An 18,918-nucleotide genomic window follows, 5' to 3' on the forward strand; every position below is an offset into this window, starting at 1 on the left:
CATGATAATTCTGTGATTATAAGATAGTCCTGTTTTTACAAGAGAATTTCTTCAGAGGTCAGCTTGTTCTTGTGATGGAGAAAGGCAGTTTGTCTTACTGGGGCCCACTCATGAGTTATTGCTAGGCAGTGTCTTTGGGTTGGGGAGAAAACTGTCAGGGATAGTGTTTTGAAGCTAGGGAGTAATATGATCTTAGAATTGGGGTCCAAGCACAAGTACCCCATCAGAGATGGTAGGGGAACTCCTCTGGCTCTGTATTTTCCCTAACCCACTATCAACATGGTGTATGTATGTGTTTGTGTGTTTATCTCAAATAACTCCCAGTTAGAATATTGAGCTACCAAACCACAGGGGTAAATGAAGTAGCTCTTACCATTAAAAAACAGGTAAAGAAGTCTTGTGGGAAGGAAAATGGGTAGCTGCCTAACTTAATAAAGCCACCCTTACAATATTGCCCACTGTCCCTACTCCTTACCCCTCACTTCCCAGATATAGGCCCCTTGGACTCAGAACTCTGGGAAAAGGGTTGGGGAATGGAGGATATGGGGAAAGGAAACTGTGAGAGTAGATGATAAGGGTTCTGTCTGGATTCCTCCCTCCTTTTGAAAACCGGGGACTCCTATCAAGTCAGCATTTCCTCCCCTCTCTTCATCCACCTTCCTGTTCTTACCCAAAGTAAAGCATCTTGCCTCTCTGTAGGGTGAGCAGATAGAGGTATACTGCTCCTGGTAGGAACTATGAATTTGAAGAGCTCATGGGAAATGGTGAGTAGTGGGAGAGAAAGGTCATACCTGAGGACTGAAAAGGAACATTGACCTAGCTGGGGCTGAGGAGGGATCAATTTTTCAGTCTGGTGGATTGAGGGTGGTGGTAGTAGCAAAGAGCCAGTTGACTAAAGTGGTGGAAAGTGATTCTGGAAAGATTCAAGGGGGCTAGTGGGGTTAACTAGGGAGATGAGAAATAGGCGTCAGAGGAAGAAGACACTTGAGTCCTTTGGGGGTAAACAAGGGTTGAGAAAATAGTATAGAGAGACTTAGGGACAGATACCTGGGTCCTGAAGAGACTATGGGGTCAAGGGACTGGACACTTGAGTCTTTGGGAGGATCAAATGGAGAGGAATAAGAAGGGAGAGATTGGGAGACATTTTTGCCCAGCAGGGGGTAGGAAGGGAATTAGGAGCCTGGGAATGGGAGGGGGTGAAAAGTCAGGAGACTGGGTGGGTTTGGTCCTGGGTTCTTGTAAAATCTGGAATGTGAAAGAATAGGGAAGTAATCACCACACTCCCTTTTCCCCTTCCACAGGACCCCAGGCTACTCTTACTTCTCCTCCTCCTCCTCCTCCTGGGCCGCTCCTATTCCCAAACTCCCTGTGAGACTCATAAAGTGGGTAGCAAGCTGGAAACCAACTGTGAATCCCTTGGTCTGAAGTCTGTGCCATCGAAGCTGCCCCCAGATACTAACATCCTCTTCCTTCAGAACAATGCTCTGAAATCCTTCTTAACTTCTTCCCTTAGTCTTCTAACCCAACTCACTGAGCTCAACTTAGCTAAAAATAATATGAGTATCCTGGTGGCAGATGGGAAACTTCCACTCCTCTCAAACTTGGATCTCTCTGATAATGACCTAAAGACTCTTCCCCAGCTAGGGCACTTTCTCCCCTCTCTCACATTGCTTGACCTCTCCAGAAATGCCCTAGAGTCTCTGTCTCCAGAAGCCCTGACTGGTCTGGATTTCTTAGAGAACCTCTACCTTCAAGACAACAAGCTGAGGAGTCTGCCCCCAAACTTTTTGAAAGCAACACCCAAACTGCAGAAGCTGAACCTGGCAAACAATTACCTAGAACATCTGTCAGCAGACCTGTTGAAAGGTCTCGAAAATCTAAACACCCTCTTCTTACAGAATAACCAGCTCTCTGTCCTTCCCGTTGGCTTCTTCGGGGATCATCTCTTGCCTTATGTTTTCCTCCATTCCAATCCATGGAACTGCGACTGTGAACTTCGATACCTACGTCATTGGCTACAGGAAAATCAGGGTAATGTCTATGTCTGGAAGGAAGGTGTAGATGTCAAGGTCATGACTCCAAACGTGAGGAGTGTAGAGTGTAAGATTCCCTCTAGGACACCTGTCTACACCTTCTCTGCGAACTGTCCCGTCATTGGGGATTATGATTATGACAGTTATGATGGGTATGATGGGGTAACTATGACAGGGTTCCTGGATCATAAACTTACCACCATTTCCTTGGAGCATTCCACAGTCCTTAGTAGCTCAGAAAGGACCATGACAGAACTCATTACATCCCCAATAACCTCATTCCCAGATACCCAAACGTCCACCATATTCCTTAACAGCCCAGAAACTAGTGGGTTTCCACTAATGCCAGAACTCACTAAGTTCCTGATCTCCTCAGAAGCTACCACACTCCAGACCACCCCAGAACCCATTACATTCTCAGAAAATCTGGAAACTAGCTTCCCAGCCTCTCTAGAAACCACCATATTCCCAGTAACCTTAGAAAAAAGCACCTCTCCAAATACCCAAAGTTCCACTATATTCCTTAACAGCCCAGAAACTACGTTTCCAACAATGCCAGAACTCGCTAAGTTCCTGATCTCCTCAGAAGCTACCACATTCCAGATCACCCCAAAACCCACTGCATTCTCAAAGAATCTGGAAACTAGGTTCCCAACCTCTCTGGAAGCCACCACATTCCCAGTAACCTTAGAAAAAAGCACCTCCCCAAATACCCAAAGGTCCACCATATTTCTTAACAGCCCAGAAACTACTGTGTTTTCAACAATGCCAGAACTCGCTAAGTTCCTGATCTCCTCAGAAGCTACCACAGTCCAGACCACCCCAGAACCCATTACATTCTCAGAAAATCTGGAAACAACCAGATTCCCAACCTCTCTAGAAGCCACCACATTCCCAGTAACCTCAGAAGAAACCATGCTCCAAAGCACCCCAGAACTTGTCCCATCTCCATCCACAAATTCCACTGCACATATTTCTTCCACGCCTGTTAGCTTCCCCAGTCTCTCTTCAACTTTAACCCTCATGAAGTCCAACATTCTCCCACCAAATGAAGCTGTGGCTCTAGAAAGCTTAGGTGATCCCAGCGACTCCTCCTCTCCCCTTTCCATCTCCTGCTGCCTTCTCTCTCTGAGGTTCTACATCTTTGGAATAGCTTGGGTTCTGGTCTCTTCCATTGTTCTCATTCTCCTCTTAGCTCTTGCCCAGCCCCCACCTCACCTGCCAAGGACCCATGCCTTTATGGAACACATCCCTAAACCATGGGCTACGGTCCACCTGGAATTCCTTAAGGGAAAGGAGGTGATAATCCCTAGAGCTTACCTTCTTTCTCTTGAGGGATTAATACCCTCCTTCCGTACCAGACTCTTTCTCTGGGTAAGGTCTAATGGCAGAGTGGGACCTCTGACTCTGAAGAGGAAGCCATCGGCCATAAGCCTGGGTAGAGGGGAAGACCTGCTGGGGTCAGTCAACATCAGGTATTCAGGTCACAGCCTCTGAGAAGTGCTCCTATAAACAAACCCTGTCGTGTTCAGCTTCCTAAACAGAATCTAGTACCCTGAATGACTTGGGAAAGATTAAGTGTGGATGTGGCATGATCTTCTGAAATTTAGAGGCAGTATCTGAACCCATAATAAAAATTTCTTCCAGTAATCAGTTCTTATTGTGTGTACTGGATAGGAGTGGGGAGGGAAAGATTTGGGGTCTTGGGAGTGTTATGATATACTGGTGGGGTAGGAGGACCTACATTGCCACTTTCCCTCTCCTCATCACCACAATTTTTTTTATCTGAAGTGGTGGTGGGACATTCAAGGAGAGATGTTCCAAAAATAGTTGGAGAGGGGTTCAAGTGGGTAACAAAGCAGGAATCAGAGATAGTGGCAAAGAAGACCAACCCAGGGATAGGGGGAAAGCATTGGAGGAAACAGATATGGGGCACAGTATTAGGAGGGAAAAGACTAAACTTCTGGGTCACATGCATTAATGTTTTTTAATTGCAAAAAAGTTTAGCTTTTTCTTAAGTTTGAGTCATGGAACTCTCTTGATGCTCTTGATGTAGAGGAAACTCTATATCACAATGTCTTGGTGGAATACCCCCATCCCCAAGTGGAATCCTTTGGGGAAGAGGAAAATAGGTAGATTGTTCTCCTGCAACCCCAGGGTCCTCCAGTGCTAACTTCCTATTCCCCAAAATCTCAAATATTTTATCTCCTGGAAAGACTTTCGCCTCCAGTTACCTTCCCAAATGAGTTCCAACACAGACCTTTCTCCTTTCCTTGAGTCATCTTCTTTCCCAACACCTAACCTCTTTTCCCAGCACCCAGCATAAATGGAACAAGTATTTAGAATTTCAACTCAAAAACTGTCTCCTGAGCATCAGCCCCACATCTCCAACCTTTCAAGACACCTCTTCTTGGGTCTCCCACCACTTCAAACTCAAAATTTCAAAATCCAGACAAATCTCAATCTCCCCAAGCCTTCCACCCACCTCTATTTGACTTCACTATTCAATGCCAAAGGAAATACCATCCTCAAAGTCATCCAGGTTAAAAATATGAAAGTCTCTTTACTATGGAATATCTTTACTATGGAATGACTCACCAGGTTCAAACCTGACACATCACAGGTTTTAAAAGGGTTAATATTAAAAAAGTTTGTCCTCTCTACTCTTAAAGACCCTTCAATGACCATCTTTGTTAATTTTAGTTTGCCTATGGGTTAAGTAGCCAATGATCATATTCACATTTACACCTTCACATTTTGCAATTGCAAAAAACCCAACAAATATTTATCTTTTACAGATAAAAGGCCAGAAGATGCTACCCCACCATTCATCTTTTATGCCTGTTTACCTTACTTCCCAACTGACCATAGCATAGAATGCTTTCTCCGACATTATTAGTAATACCCACAGAACATCAGAGCTAGAAGGGGCCTGTAAGATCACTGAATCCAATCTCATTTTACAAATGTGAAAACTGATACCCTGAGATCAAGTAATGTGCTTGAGGTCACACAGCTGGTTTTAAGCTTATGCTTTGTTTTTAACTCAGTGGAATATTTACTCCCTTCCCCCAATGCCAATGGGGTCTGTTGAACATCCATCACCATTTTTGTTGGGACTGTTCCTTTCCCATACTTTGGGTTTCTTTGCCTTCCTGGTCCTAGCAGAGCCTACTGCTCCCTATCTCCATCTTGGAGTGGGTATTAAGAAAGTGTTAGAGCCAGAGAAAGGTTCAGGTTACATCAAAGGGCCCAAATGATGCAAATGGTACAAATGCATCAAAAGCACTGTCCTGGAATCTAGAGACTTGGATTCTAGTGTCTGCCATTGCATGACTATGGAGTTTACTTTCCCTGTCTAGCTCTTAATTTCCTCCTCTATAACATGAGCGTTGAACTGGATGTGCTCCAAGGTCCCTTCAAAACAGATGTCATTACTTTGATTTGCTTATACCATTAAAATGTTGATAATCCTAACCTAGCAGAAGAGTGAGAGTCTAGATGTAAACTTGAACAACTTGACCTCAACTCAACCTTTCCAGCTTAAGCCATCTAGCAAACCATTCATAAATGAAGAAACTCAAAGCCCAGTGACTTACCCAAGATCATTACAGGTAGTAAGCAGCAGAGGTAGAATCTGAAACCTGATCCTAATTCCAAATCCAAGGACCTGTTGCACTTCACTCTCTTACTCCCCTAAATGACCCTTCCCACCCCCCCACAACCAGATAGCTAGGTTACCTGCTTCCTTGTTCCCAAAACACATCTTATATCTCCCCTTTCCTTTATCTTTGTAAATCCCAATTTACAGAGTTGGATTTAAGTCCCTGTTCCCCCCCCGATGCTGCATATTATTTCCCTGAATAGATTATCCGGGCCCCCCACCAGTAGCAACTTGTCTGTCTCCAAACAGGGAGGCGTTCATCAGTGCTCACTAGAAAGACTGGTCCCCATTCACTGACTCTACTAATATTGCTCACTTGTCCCATCCACCCTCCCTTCAGACTGCTAAGTCAATTTGTCTCCCACATTCTTCCTTTGCAGCATTTGGGCTTCAGCCCTTTCAAGGGACATCCATCTCCCACTCCAGCTCCCAACAAAAGGGAATATAAGAAGTGCAGAATGTTTTCATGACCCCCAAAAAAGTCGAAGTAATGACAAATCCCTTACCATAGTTAAATATATTTTCATAAAATCATCGTGTATTTTTACCATAATTTTTAAGATAAAAAAAAAAGGCATAGACAACCTGTTCCTCAGGAACCTGATCAATCAAAGCAGCCCCTTTCCTCAGGCTGAGGGAGGATAGAGTATCCAAGCACACAGTAGGGGCAAACAGCTCTCTTTTCCTACCTCTTACTTCCTTATAACTGTCACTTGTTACAACAGAAATGAGGAAACACGTGGAGTATGGAGGGGCCCTGGTCTTGATCAGTGTGGAAGCTGAGCAGACACCAAATTTCAACCTGTCTCTTACTAGGCATTTACTAGGTCCTTTGCTGGGGATGGGGACTAAAAGAAGTATTCTACTTTACCATGAGGCCTCCCTGCCTACATAGGCACTCTCCTCTGTTCTAGCTCCTCTGCTTCCTTCCTCTTTTGTCTCCTACTAACTTAGTTTCCCTGCTTGGGAAGCAAGCAGAAATACTCTATCAGTCAACTGTTCCATGGAACTTAAAATTATCCAAAATGTTGCTTCTGCCAGGCCCTCTTTATCCTCCTCCCTCCTCCATGGGGTGTTCTGGGGTAGAGGTTCCAAGAGTTATGAAGAAAAGTCCCAGGATCTTTGGGGGGAACCTAGAGGCCACAGGAAAAGGGAAGTAGAGTCCAAGCTGGAGCAGGGGACAGATCAAAGTCCTTTATATCAGGAGAAACCACATGGGGGGGGGGGAAGAATGGAGATGGGGGAAATAAATAGAATGGGAAGCTGAGGAGGACAGAATCCAGACATCCCCTTTGGAAGGTGAATGTATGGTAAGGGCTGGGAGAACTGAAGCTCATGGGGGTGTGGCATGGTAGGGACCCCTCAGATCCCCATTCCTGGAGCCATGTCCTCCTGGTCCTCAGGCACCTTTGAGGCTCCTCAACCACTGAGAAAGAGCTTCTTGTAAGCTTTGTTCATCTGCTCCAGGAAAATAAAGGTGAGGACAGTATGGGGGCCAAGCCGGGCATAGTAGGGAGTGAATCCCTTCCAGAGGCTGAAGAATCCTTCATATCGAATGACCTTCACCAGCACATCCTGTCAAGGAACAAGGGGTGGGCTTGGAGGATGAGAGGAACACCAACCTCTCCCCACCTACACAGTTCCAACCAAAGGACCCAAATATGAAGATTCCCAGGCCTAGGTCCACGGATGAATACAGATCAGATGTTTTACATAATATTAGCTTATTATAAAGAAGAGATAGGTGAATAACTTCTCTGAATTCCCCAAATTCTTACCAGTCCATTCTTATACTCAGGCTTCCCATCAATCATTCGCATATTCTGGATCCTGAGGTGAATACAAGGAGGGGTAAATAACAGGTTAGAGCTGTGGGGAAAGCTGGGGCCTAGGTGGGATGGAATGAGACCAAGGCTTACAATCTTTGATGATAGATTTAAAATAAGAATAGCCCTTTAAAGTTTTCTAGTTTCATTTTACCATATTACAAATAGAGAAAAATGAAGAAAAGAGACCAGGTCTTCTTGACTCCAAGTCCAGAGCTCAAAAAATAGTATGGTTTGCTGTCCTACTGAGCTACCATTTCCTCCATCTGAACAATGTTAAGTGCATATGTGAAAACCCAGACATCCTTCCCCCTTTCTCTTAGAGACTCTGAGCCCACCTGGTTTTAACAATGTCCACAGGCATAGAGGCTGCTGTGGTGACCAGCCCACTGATCATACTGGCGCAGAAATGACAGAAGATGTTGTCAGAGAAGTAACCTATAGTGGCAGGGGAAAAAGATGTGTCAGTTTAAATCCTTGGAATGACTGGAGCACGAAGGACTGGGGACCAGATGCTCAGGTGGGTGGGGAAGGTCTGGGGCTCACCCGAATCCAAGAGAAACTGTTTAGACTGTGAATAGGAAGCAAGCTGGGCGGCATTGACAACAACAGCTCTAGCCATGGTAGGGATACAACCCTAGCATTAAGAGAAAAAGGAATGTGTCAGCCCCCTACTTCCTTTTGGACCCCCTCCCCTTTCCATGCTCCCCCCTAATCATCAAGCCTCTTCCACTCACCCTCCAAAGGGTAGGGACCCCCTCTTCCCGGGTAATCCTCAAGAGTGCATCAAAAACATTCTTGTAGCCTCTACGCTGATCCGGGGGCAACCTGCAGAAAGTGAGTAATGGTGAAAATGGGAGAGGATGACAGGAGAGAGGATCTGGAAAGAGCTAAGGTCATGAAGGAAAAAACCAAGAGTTACCAACTGATAATGCCATTCTCTTTGCATTACAAAGAATCACAGCACTTCAGAGCCAAAAAGTCAATTCCCTCATTTTACCAGTTCAGAGAAATAAACTGACTTGCCCCAAAATTGGAGGGGAAGTAGTGAAACTAGAACTTGTGCCTCCTGATTGCTAATTGACTGGTTTTTTTCAGGCTAATGGCCCAGAGAGAGGATGGGGTCCTAGGTCCTTAGGGAGGATTTAGGCATGACTCACCGACCATCAGCAGTCATTCGAATCAGGGCAACTTCAGCAGGTGTTCCCACAAAGGCTCCTGTAGCACCTGCTGTCATGCCAATCACAGCCTTCAGCAAGAAGCCAGGGGGTGTCCCATCTGCCCCAGTCAGGCGCTCAAAGAGAACAGTGTAAATGCCAAGGCGAGTTGTTGTGTAGGTTGCCTGGCGAAGGAGCCCGGCAGACAGCCTGATGGAAGGTGAAAGCAGGTCAGGCACTCCAGAATCAAAGCCCAATGGGAAAGGGAAAACCCCTTCCCTGGCCCTTCCTTCTCATAGTTTGGAGAGAAGGGCTGGGCATGGTGCCACACAGCTGCTAGTCCTCATGCCTCACCTACAGTGCCTGCCCCCTTCCTTTCCCCAAAGGCCCAGACCTCTAACTCCCAGGTCCCCAGTCCTAGAATTACCCTGTGTAGATGCCCCTTAGCCCTTCATTCCTCAGGATGCTGGTGAGGGCGTGGAAGCTGGTCTTGTATTCACGGGTCTTGGCCCCTTCCCCACTCAGCTGCATTCGGTTCTTCACCAGGTCTAGAGGCTGCACAAAAACAGTGGCCCCCATCCTGAGGTGGGGGAAGAAGGGGGCTCAGAGACGGACCCTCACAATCTCCATCCCGGGTGCCTCGGGTGCTCAGACGGGCACCACGTAAAAGTGGACGGGCCATGGGTGCCAACCGAGGTCCGAATTCGGGTTAAGTGTTCACGCAACTTTCCAGAGATTGGCTGGGCCAGGCCAGGGGGTCGCGCTGCGCTCGGGGCGGCACGGCGGGTTGCAATGACCCGGGGATCTGCAGGCCCGAAGGCCAGAGAAGGGATGGAGGTGTGACGGGGGCTCCGTGAAGGAGGGCCACACGTCAGGCAGTCCGGGGCCACCGTGCAATGGGGGCCGTGCGGCGCAGGGGCGGCGGGGGGGGGATGGGCCGGGAGCAACGTCCGCGCTGCCCCGAGGCCGCCCCCGAGTGCAGCCTCGTCGGTCCGGAGAAGCGCTTAGCTTCCAGCCCGGGCCGGTAGATGGGTGGGGAGGAGAACGCTTACCCGGCCAGGCCCCCGAACAAGAACTTGACCGATTTGGGGGACGTGCGGGGCTTCAAAGTCACCTCGCTGCCCCCCGGAGGTGCCGCCGCCGCCGCCGCCATCTCCACTAATGCCCAGCTACACCAGGGAGTCGCGAGCGCGCGCCCCCCCCACGCACCCAAGGTGACACTGCGTGCGCGCGCACGCGTCCTTGCGTGAGCTCTCTCCACCAGCCCAGACAGCCCAGACAGCCCCGCCTCCTCCCCAAACCCCGGGGTCAGCCCCATCACCACTTCAGCGGGAGGTTGGCACGCAGGCGCACAAAGAGGCGACCGGAGAGAGGACGGAACCAGAATAGTGAAGCGCAGGAATGGAGGCGGAGCTTAGAGGATAATGTTGGGAGTGGGAGTGGGTTTGAGGTTCGTGGAGAGGGTCGTGAATAAAGGGAGAGAGACAGAGAGAGAGAGATCGAACGGGGTAAACCGAAACAAACGTGCGGATACCACATGGGCATCATTAGTACGGAGGCCCCGGGGCATGAGAGAAAGTGGGGGAAATCTCGTGAGATCTAGGAAGCCGGGGAGTGACGAGGAAGATTCTCGCGACAATTGGCTTTAGTGTTTGGAGGACGGGGGAAGTGAGGAAGATCTCGCGAGACTTAAATGAACCTGAGGTAGCGGCGGCGGCGCCAGCAGCCCTGGGAGGGAGTAGAGGTTTGTAAACTGGGAATCACCGGGGGCAGCGGGAGCGGAAATCTTCCCAGTAGAATGGGAAGGACTTTGCAGGAGGTTTCTTTGGGCACCTAGGCTTCCTCCACATGTGCAGCTGTCCTTGTCGCCCTCATTTTCTGCTTTAACCCGCTGGCCCACTTTTGATGTCCCCTGGGCCCAGGTGTCGGGGGCCGGAAGTCCCTTTTAAGGGGTAAGGCGGGGGGATCCTGCAGGTCCGGAAGTGCTCCTTGTGGCTTCTTTCCTTTACCGGAAGTTCCTCTTATCATTGGGTTCCCCCCCTTTTACCCACAAACCACAAAACTTGAGTGGACCTAGAGACCCCTACTGCCCCACCTGGTTCAGAACTGTCATCTCCCCATCTCTCCTCTCCCCCCTCCCGCCCAATACCATGGGGAGTTCGGGCTGGGTGAAAGATTAGATTACTTGGCCGGGGTGGGATACATTTGGGGTTTGTGGGGTGGGCGTGGGGCGCTCGAACAGAACTCCGTTCTCTTTTTGGCTGCAGGACCCCGTCCTCCCCAACCTGCGGCTGCTGCTGCCACCATGCGTCCTGAGGCCTTTCCGTTCCCTGTGCTAATGGTCACCGTGCTATGGGGGATCACCCCCACTTGGGGGCTCATCCGAGCCGTGAGTCTGGGGACCTGGGCCCAGGGTGAGCTGAGCTTAGGACAACAGGTTCCCTACGCAAAGTGGATCCCCAACCTTTTCTTACTCCGTGGGTGTTAGGAATAATACTAGATTGGGAACCAAAGGACCTGAACTCTCCAGCAGTTACTACCATTGTGTTAATTACTTCCCACCTTTGGGCCTCAAGTTTTTTCATTTGCTAAATGAGAGGTTTGGACTAATTCCCCTTCCAGTTCTAAATTATATATATCCAATATTAGAATTGGTGAAGGGAGAGGAAGGGAGGGAGCAGGGTTTCAGCGGGGACAAAGGGAAGCAGTAAGTCTTATGTTCCCAGACTTCGGACCACAATAGCAGCATGGACTTTGAAGATCTTCCAGCCCTATTTGGGGCTTCCCTGAGCCAAGAAGGGCTCCTGGTAAGTTGCTTATCCTCTGGAAGTTTGGATCAAGGGGGTAAGAAGGGCTAGGTGAACAGTAAGCTTAGTGATATAATGGGAAAAGGACTGCAACTCTACTGAAAAGTTCTAGTTTAGAAACCTGAATTTGTTACTTTGCACCTGTGACATTGGGCAAATCACTTCTGTGACTCAGTATTCTCATCTGTAAAGTGAAAGGGTTAGACTAGGTCAGGGGTTCTTAACTTGGGGTTCATGAATTTTTTTCTCATATTTTGATGACTTTACCATTGAATCTTTTTGTAATTTTATGCATTTCATTTTATTCATTTTAAAAACATTGTTCTGAGAAGGCTTCACCAGACTTTCAAAAGATCCGAGACACAAAATTAAGCCCTAAAATACGTGATCAACAAGGTGCTTTTCCATATTTTATAGTTAGAACTATATAGCAGCATATCAGAACTTTATGGCGGAATATATTTAATTGGTGCTAGATTGGAGAGATTGATGGTTTGTATGTGGGAGAGGGAAGAGAGTTTATAACTGAAGATTACTTCCTATGAGAGTGAATAGTATTTCAAGGTAAATATCCTGAGCAAAAGCTTATCTTGAAGAAAGCTTGGAGTCAGATGGTTGTGAAGCGTGGAGAGCAGGGTACACTAGAGGCTAAAGTGGGAGAAGAAAGTAGTTGTTAGGGGAGAGGGTTCTCAACTGTGGAGGAATCTTACTGGAGAGTTTGGGATCATTATTCTAAAGAAACTTTGGTTTAGAATTGGATGTTTCTAATTAACTTGTGTCTCTTGCTGCCTGGAGGAGATAAAGGGTAGGGATTTTTGGATCCATGGAGGCAGGAAGAGCACCTAATCTTATTCCCTCCCCCCAGGGGTTCCTAGTTGAGGCTCATCCTGCCAATGCCTGTAGTCCTATCAATCCTCCACCTCTTGCTCCTGCCAATGGTTCTGCCTTTATTGCCCTGCTTCGGAGATTTGACTGCAACTTTGATCTCAAGGTGGGGAATGGGAATGGGGATTGTGGAAGGAATTTAGAGTGATTGGGTGGTTGTTACCGTGACTCCCCTTCATCCTCTCAGGTTCTAAATGCCCAAAAGGCTGGGTACAGAGCAGCTATAGTCTACAATGTGAATTCCAATGAACTTTTGAACATGGTGTGGAATAGTGGTAAGAGTTGGGTACCTGAGCACCCAAGTCCTTGGGGTGGGGGGAGGTGAGAGGAGGTGGGGATGCCTGAGTCCCTGGTATGACAGTCCCATTCCTGCAGAGGAAATTCAGCAGCAGATCTGGATCCCATCAGTGTTTGTGGGAGAGACAAGCTCAGAGTACCTGCGCTCCCTCTATGTCTACGACAAGGGGTATGATTTGTCTTCCCTGTCCTCAATCCTGATTCATATCTGGTGTGTTCCTAATCTCCTTTTCCCACCCGATCTTTTCATTCACTATTTTCCTCTCCACCTTGTGTCTCTCCTTCCCCCCCCCCCATAATTATTCTTTTATCTCAGTCTGGCATACCATGTGAGTCACAAAACTTTGCTAGGAAGGGCACAGGACTCATGAGTTTGCTTAAGCTCTATGGCTGTAGCATGTCTGTCTGAGCCTGTTTCCTCATTTGTAAAATAGAAGTAGGCAACTTGTATTGCCTATGCCACGGGTTTGTTGTGAGGAAGTTTTGTAAACCATAAAGTGTTAGAGAAATATGAGCTTTTGTGCTTGAGTTTTTATTTCCCTTCCTTTTCCCATGCCTCCAGTCCTTGAATGCCCCTTATTGCTGGGCTCTCTGACCCCTCCCTCCCTTTGTCCCTTCCTAGGGCCCGAGTCTTGCTGGTCCCAGACAACACCTTCCCTCTAGGCTATTACCTCATTCCCTTCACTGGGGTTGTGGGCCTGCTGGTTCTGGCCATGGGGGCTGTGCTGGTGAGTTAACTTTGGGCAAGGTCTGTTTTTCCAGGGGTTTGGGAAAGAGGCATAGTTTGGGAAATCACACCAACTCCATGAGGGGAGAGGAAGACTGGATCGAACTGGTCCAGCTTTTTTAATGTTCCCAGGTTGGGTTCCTCTCCTTTGTTCTGCCAGGTAGCGTCTCTCCTCTCCCCCGCCAGGTAGTTCGATGCATACAGCACCGGAAGCGGCTCCAAAGGAACCGACTGAGCAAAGAGCAGCTGAAACAGATTCCCACCCATAACTATCAGAAGGGTGAGGCAGGGTTCCGGGATGACCTTCCATACAGGCAGGAGGCAGGGGTGGGCAGGTCCAAACACTATCAAGTTCTGGGTCTCAGTGTCAGGAAATAAGAGATGAAAGGCAAGAAAGGCTCCATAGATCAGAGTAAGGGTGAAAGAGAGAAGGGGAAAAAGCAAGAAAAACGCAAATCCTCAGGCCTAGTGTCCATATAAGGCTAGAGCTGAGGCCTGGCCCTTCCTTCCCCATTTCTGCTCATCTTCCCTCCTCCAAACCACTTCCCCTCACCTCTACCCCTTGCAGGCTTGATCCCTTCGTTCCCATCACTTCTTGCTCTCCTATCATATTCGTTTGTTTTCTGCATTGGGTTGTACCATTGACTTTGGACAAATCTTTTTCTCTTTCCTGGCCTCTAGTTTCCATATTTGTTTTTTAAAAAAGTGATTAGGATTGGAAGGTAGAGAGACCAGGTAGATTGAGTTGGATTAAGTTGAATTAAGCAACACATTGCAGGGACTTTTTACTCTTGAATTTGTATAGCTGGATTTAGTTACAGAAAACACTTAAAACAGAGATCCTTAACCTGGCGTTTTAAAGGATATTTTGATAACTTTTTCAACACAATTGGTTTCATATGTACTTTTATGCAAACGCACAAAACATTCTAAGAATGGAAGGAGACTCATAACACAAAAGAGCTTAATAACCCTTAAACTAGAATCAGGTTTGTGATAGGCTGAGTAGGGGCCTTCATCTCATTCTTCTAACTAGGTGATGAATACGATGTCTGTGCCATCTGCCTGGAAGAATATGAGGATGGGGACAAGCTGAGGATACTACCCTGTGCTCATGGTGAGGAATCCTCTGCTCCCAAGGGTGCCATTCCCCTATTTCCCCTTCTTATATGACCCATTTCTGTCTTGGTCTTTTCCTAGCCTATCATAGCCACTGTGTGGACCCCTGGCTCACCCAAACCCGGAAGACTTGCCCAATATGCAAGCAGCCAGTTCACCAAGAACCTGGGGAAGAAGAGCAGGAAGCAGAGGAAGATGGGGACAGTGGGAACCCAGTCTCTGAGCGGACCCCCCTCCTAGGCCCCTCTACCACCCTCCCACCCTCCTTTGGTGCCCTCTCTCCTACCCTTCCTGAAGAACCTTCTGCCTCCCCATCCTCCTCGGCTCTCCTAGTCTGACCTGAATTCACACCTTCCTGAGGATTTCCTGGGCTAGGGCCAGGTCCTTCCCCTTCTACATCTGAAGATTTTCACTATTGGGTTAATAAAATTGCTTTGTTTCTGGACCAGGGGTGGGGTCTTTCTTGGGACCCCTTCCCCCACAAAAATCTCGTCTAGTTGTTTTTCTTGAGTGGAGGGGAGAATGGCAGGCAGGCAGAAATGACAAGTAGCCTTCCATGGCTATTGATCACTAGGAGGCTCCAGTCTTCTACAAGGGGGAAGAGGCACCCAACCCTTTGGAGAAGTTTTCAAACAGCTAAGACTTGGAACCTCCCAGGACTGCAGAGGCACATTCCTGAACAGTTTTGTTTTTCCCTGGAGCCTACAAATGGCAGTGCCAGCTCTTGGAATTCTCCCTGTCTTGGCAGATCCCAGTCCTCATCACACACATCTTTATTAGTAGAATCTTTTATTCATATTCCAATATAAGTTTCCAGAAAAAAAACCAACAAAATTTTTTTCAAAAAAAAAAAAAAAAGTCTTCCCAACTACACACAGGAAGGAGGTTCAAAAGGAAAGGGGGGGGCACCTGTCCATCCAACCTGGACCCCCCCAGGTGTAGTTTTGGCAGCAACAAGTGGGTGGGGGGAATGGCCCAAAAAAACAATGGTGAGGGAAATGGTGCAGAAGCCTGGGGAAGAAGGGGGGGGGCAAGGAGGGTCAGTATTGAGAGCGTCGAAGGTGAGAAGCCATTTCATAACACTTCTTGTTGATCATTCCCCCGTGGATACCTTCCTTCCCCATCAGCAGGACTAGCGCTAAGAACAGAAGAAAAGGAAGATTTGAGTACTCCCACCACCTGGAACCAAGTATTCCCAAGCAATGTCCCTTGTAACATCTCACACTATGCTAGGTGGGAAAATAGGAGATGAAAAAGCTAAGGAAGTGAAATACTCTCATCAGAAAAAGAAATCTCAGTCAGTATTTATCTAACAATATACTTTAAACACACCACCTGCATTAAACATTTTGCCTTCAAGATTAAGGACTAAAGGAGTCACAACTTACTCTTGGCAGTCATGGTAACAGTGAGGTTGAAGGTGGGAGCACCCCCAGTGCTCTTTGTACGAAGGTCCATGGTGTACTCTCCATCTATTAGCAGCGAATCCCTGATCACCGAACATTTCTGGCCCCCAAGTGTCAGCCCATTTACGAAGAAAGTTGAACGGTCTTTGCCAACCAATACAGCTACTTCAGCTGGCTATAGCATGGAAGAAGGAAGGCACGTATGGAAGTGAAGTTAAAAACCTAAGAACTGTGGCTTTCTCCCATTCCTCCCCCTGCCCATTTGTGTGGGTAATTCTTTCAAGTAAGTTTGGGTCTGAATTTAAACGGATTTTAAACGTATTATTTCTTAAGAACTTATTTCAATGACCCCTCTTCACCATTCTCCCCCAAAGAGTTAAAAGATTAGGAGAGTCAGCTCAAAATTCACTATAAAATTGTTCAGACGAAAAGCAGGAGAGCCAAGAGTCAGTGAAAGATGAGGGTATATCAAAGCACATGGCTTTTTCCCCTCAGGAAAGCAGAAGCAGAGGAGGAGGGGCCGGGGATGGAACAAAGCTGCTATGCCCTTATTTGGGCAAAGACTCAGCCAAGCTCAGAGTGGGGGCCCTGGATTCCTGGGTCTGAGAACATTAGTTGGTGGTTTGGGGCCCAGATGACAACTAGGGTGGGAGCCCAACGAATCCCGCAACTCTACTGCAATCAGAAAACTTTTTTTTGGTAGTGGTGGTGCCAATCCCATGGAGGTGGTAGACCTCTCACATCAAAAAGAACTTCAAGCACCCTCTCTCCCCTATACATCCCCCACACCCCACCAACCCCACATCCGGCCACTGAGCTCCCGGAAATCCCCACTTCAAACTTCCGCTCCCCCTCCCCACTTCCGGGCAAACTAAACTGGGGAGAGAGCCCTCTGACCTTTATGACTCCCTATTCCATCCCCCCACCTCCAGCCAAACTTCCCCAAAACTTCCTTGTCCAACCCCACTCCAGACGTTAAAACCGAACGGGGGAAGTGGAGATGAATTCCTTCACGGAAATTTACCCACGGACCCCAAAGGAGCAGGGCCATGGGGAACTATGGGGGCCGAGGGGAAGCTGGTAAGGTGGTGCTGGGAGTGGCCATGCCCTGGGAGAAGAGGGCCGGGCCGGGAGCAGCCCTGAGGCACCAAGAAGCTCCAGGAGCCCGGGCTTCCTTCTCTTCCTCCCCCCCGGGGGGCGAACAATGGTGGAACGAGTGGGGGCACGTAAGCATGCAACCGGAAGTGGAGGGGCGCCCCGCCATCCCCTTAAAAAAAGGTTAAGGGGGAAATCTCCCATCCACCCCGCCCCGCCCTGAGGGAGGCGGAAGTGTCCGATGAACCGGGCGGCTGGCGCCCCTCCCCGCCCTGTGCCCCGGATGTAACGCCCTCCCTCAGAACCGTGGTGGTGCTGGAACGACCATGGAGCGGGAGTCCCAGGAATTTGGGGAAAAAACGGTCAAGGGGGGAGGGCGGGCTTGCAATGCAACCTGAGAATCCATGTAAAGGCCTCGGCGCAGAAAGTCAAAGGAAAATGTGGTGATGGGTGAAAGCCAGGCCTTGGAGAAGAGGGAAGATGGGAAACCACTTCTCTGCCCCTCGTCCCGTTAGCCCAGCGCCAGCGTCTCCCGCGCGGCACCCAGGCGTCCCCACAACTACCCAGATTCACTCACACCCTCTCAGCGCCCAGCCTGGCCGACATTTCTCGGCCAAACCGACCCTCCGGCCCCCCATCGGTCCGGCTGTTCCGCTCCTCACCCTCAGCTGCCCCATCCCCCCACCAGCCCTGAAATTAAAAACACAAAAAACAAACAAAAAACCCGGCCGAACCTCCAAATGCACCACGAAACGAACGTTTTCCCCCCCAACAGCCTCCAGGCCCCAGCTCGCTCCCTTTCCGTATACCGTGATATTGGCGAAGGTTTTCCCGGGGACGGCGGCCCAGACCGAGGGCGAGTCCTTATAGCCGACTATGGCCGCGTCCTGACAGGTCCCGTCCGCCATGAGGTTGTCGATGTAGGCGTTCCAACCGGCCATAGCGCTGGCGGTCTGGCTCTGCTGCTACTGCGGGCAGGGGGTGGCGGAGAGCTCGGAACACGCGCTGCCGTCCAGACTCGCAGCTCCGTTCTCTCTGCTGCCTTTAGCTCTGCTTCCTGCTCGTCCCGCTGCTCCTCCTCCCCCCTCCCCCCTCCTTTTTTTTTTTTTTTGCAAACGACAGTGGAGGCGGGGCCGCCTCTTCTTCCCCCTCCCCCTCGCGAGCAAAAACTTCGCAAATAACAATTTTTAAAATTCCCCCCCTCCTTCCCCCCTTCTCAGTAGCCAAATTTGCTGAGTGCAATGAAAGGGCCTCTGGGCGGGAGCGGGCGTCGGGTTAGGGTTAGGCGGTTAGTGGCATTTTAGGGGACAAATCAAACTCCGGTAGGGGACGAGGACGGTGAAAACGGGGACTAGGCAAGCCCCAAATGATGCAAATCGAGGGAAGGCCTGGCACGAACCGGGTTAAATTTTTAACACTTTTTCTGCCCCAGCCCCCATCGCATGCGCTCGAAGGCCCGGGAAGAGCCGGAACTTAGGGAGGGCTGGGCGAGGCGGGCAGGGATGGAAGCAAAAGTCTCCTCCCCAGCGGGCAGTAAAGGGGTGGGGCTCGTGGAAGTGGAAATTGGGGGTCGCCGCTGCGCCTGCGCGGGCTTACGCAGGCTCGGGTTTTTTTTTTTAACCGGGGAGGGAAGGAAACGTGTCTCGTCCCGGGTTCCCCGCTCCCTTCTCCCGCCAGTGCAGTCTTTTATTTTCTCTCAAGGCGGAGGGAAAGTGGAGGGAGAGGAAGGCTTACTAGGCTCCTCCACTGCCCCTTTGGGAACATGTGCACTTCCCCACCGCGAGCAGGCTGCACCCGCTCTCCCGTCTCTATATCCCTCCGCTTTCGGCGGGACGAGAGCCCCACCCAGAGCTCCCCTTCCCTTCCCCTGCCGCCGGCTTGGAGGCTGAGCGGGCCGGCCGA

The 18,918-nt window shown here is 49.2% G+C and overlaps 4 protein-coding genes across 7 annotated transcripts; 2 read left to right on the top strand and 2 right to left on the bottom strand.

Annotated features, from left to right (window-relative positions):
• The first annotated feature begins 636 nt into the window (after positions 1-636).
• GP1BA (glycoprotein Ib platelet subunit alpha) lies at positions 637-3,619 on the top strand. Its single transcript, XM_072641317.1, has 2 exons — positions 637-764; positions 1,302-3,619. The coding sequence occupies exons 1-2, from the start codon at positions 738-740 to the stop codon at positions 3,528-3,530; spliced, it is 2,256 nt and encodes a 751-aa protein (XP_072497418.1). The 5' UTR covers positions 637-737; the 3' UTR covers positions 3,531-3,619.
• Positions 3,620-6,199: 2,580 nt separating this feature from the next.
• Positions 6,200-9,998, bottom strand: SLC25A11 (solute carrier family 25 member 11). The gene is made up of 8 exons (XM_072641324.1): positions 9,733-9,998; positions 9,108-9,260; positions 8,684-8,890; positions 8,261-8,351; positions 8,070-8,160; positions 7,862-7,961; positions 7,476-7,527; positions 6,200-7,272 (listed from the first exon to the last, which is right to left on the bottom strand). Exons 1-8 carry the CDS (start codon positions 9,996-9,998, stop codon positions 7,117-7,119), a joined length of 1,116 nt encoding a protein of 371 aa, XP_072497425.1. The 3' UTR covers positions 6,200-7,116.
• Positions 9,999-10,249: 251 nt separating this feature from the next.
• RNF167 (ring finger protein 167) lies at positions 10,250-15,002 on the top strand. 4 transcript variants are annotated; one of them, XM_072641328.1, is made up of 10 exons: positions 10,250-10,424; positions 10,948-11,094; positions 11,407-11,487; positions 12,353-12,478; positions 12,560-12,647; positions 12,748-12,838; positions 13,292-13,397; positions 13,583-13,676; positions 14,433-14,513; positions 14,597-15,002. In XM_072641328.1, the coding sequence occupies exons 3-10, from the start codon at positions 11,428-11,430 to the stop codon at positions 14,851-14,853; spliced, it is 903 nt and encodes a 300-aa protein (XP_072497429.1). In that variant the 5' UTR covers positions 10,250-10,424; positions 10,948-11,094; positions 11,407-11,427; the 3' UTR covers positions 14,854-15,002. The 4 variants fall into 4 exon arrangements, with proteins under 4 accessions (XP_072497429.1, XP_072497426.1, XP_072497427.1 ...); XM_072641325.1 differs by having other exon boundaries at positions 10,948-11,069; XM_072641326.1 differs by having other exon boundaries at positions 10,365-10,632; positions 10,948-11,069.
• A 285-nt stretch (positions 15,003-15,287) lies between these two features.
• Positions 15,288-18,769, bottom strand: PFN1 (profilin 1). The gene is made up of 3 exons (XM_072641331.1): positions 17,826-18,769; positions 15,904-16,096; positions 15,288-15,653 (listed from the first exon to the last, which is right to left on the bottom strand). The coding sequence occupies exons 1-3, from the start codon at positions 17,955-17,957 to the stop codon at positions 15,556-15,558; spliced, it is 423 nt and encodes a 140-aa protein (XP_072497432.1). The 5' UTR covers positions 17,958-18,769; the 3' UTR covers positions 15,288-15,555.
• Between the last annotated feature and the right edge of the window lie 149 nt (positions 18,770-18,918).

Source organism: Notamacropus eugenii, chromosome 2, assembly GCF_028372415.1.
Source record: "Notamacropus eugenii isolate mMacEug1 chromosome 2, mMacEug1.pri_v2, whole genome shotgun sequence".
In the NCBI taxonomy this organism is placed as follows: domain Eukaryota; kingdom Metazoa; phylum Chordata; class Mammalia; order Diprotodontia; family Macropodidae; genus Notamacropus; species Notamacropus eugenii.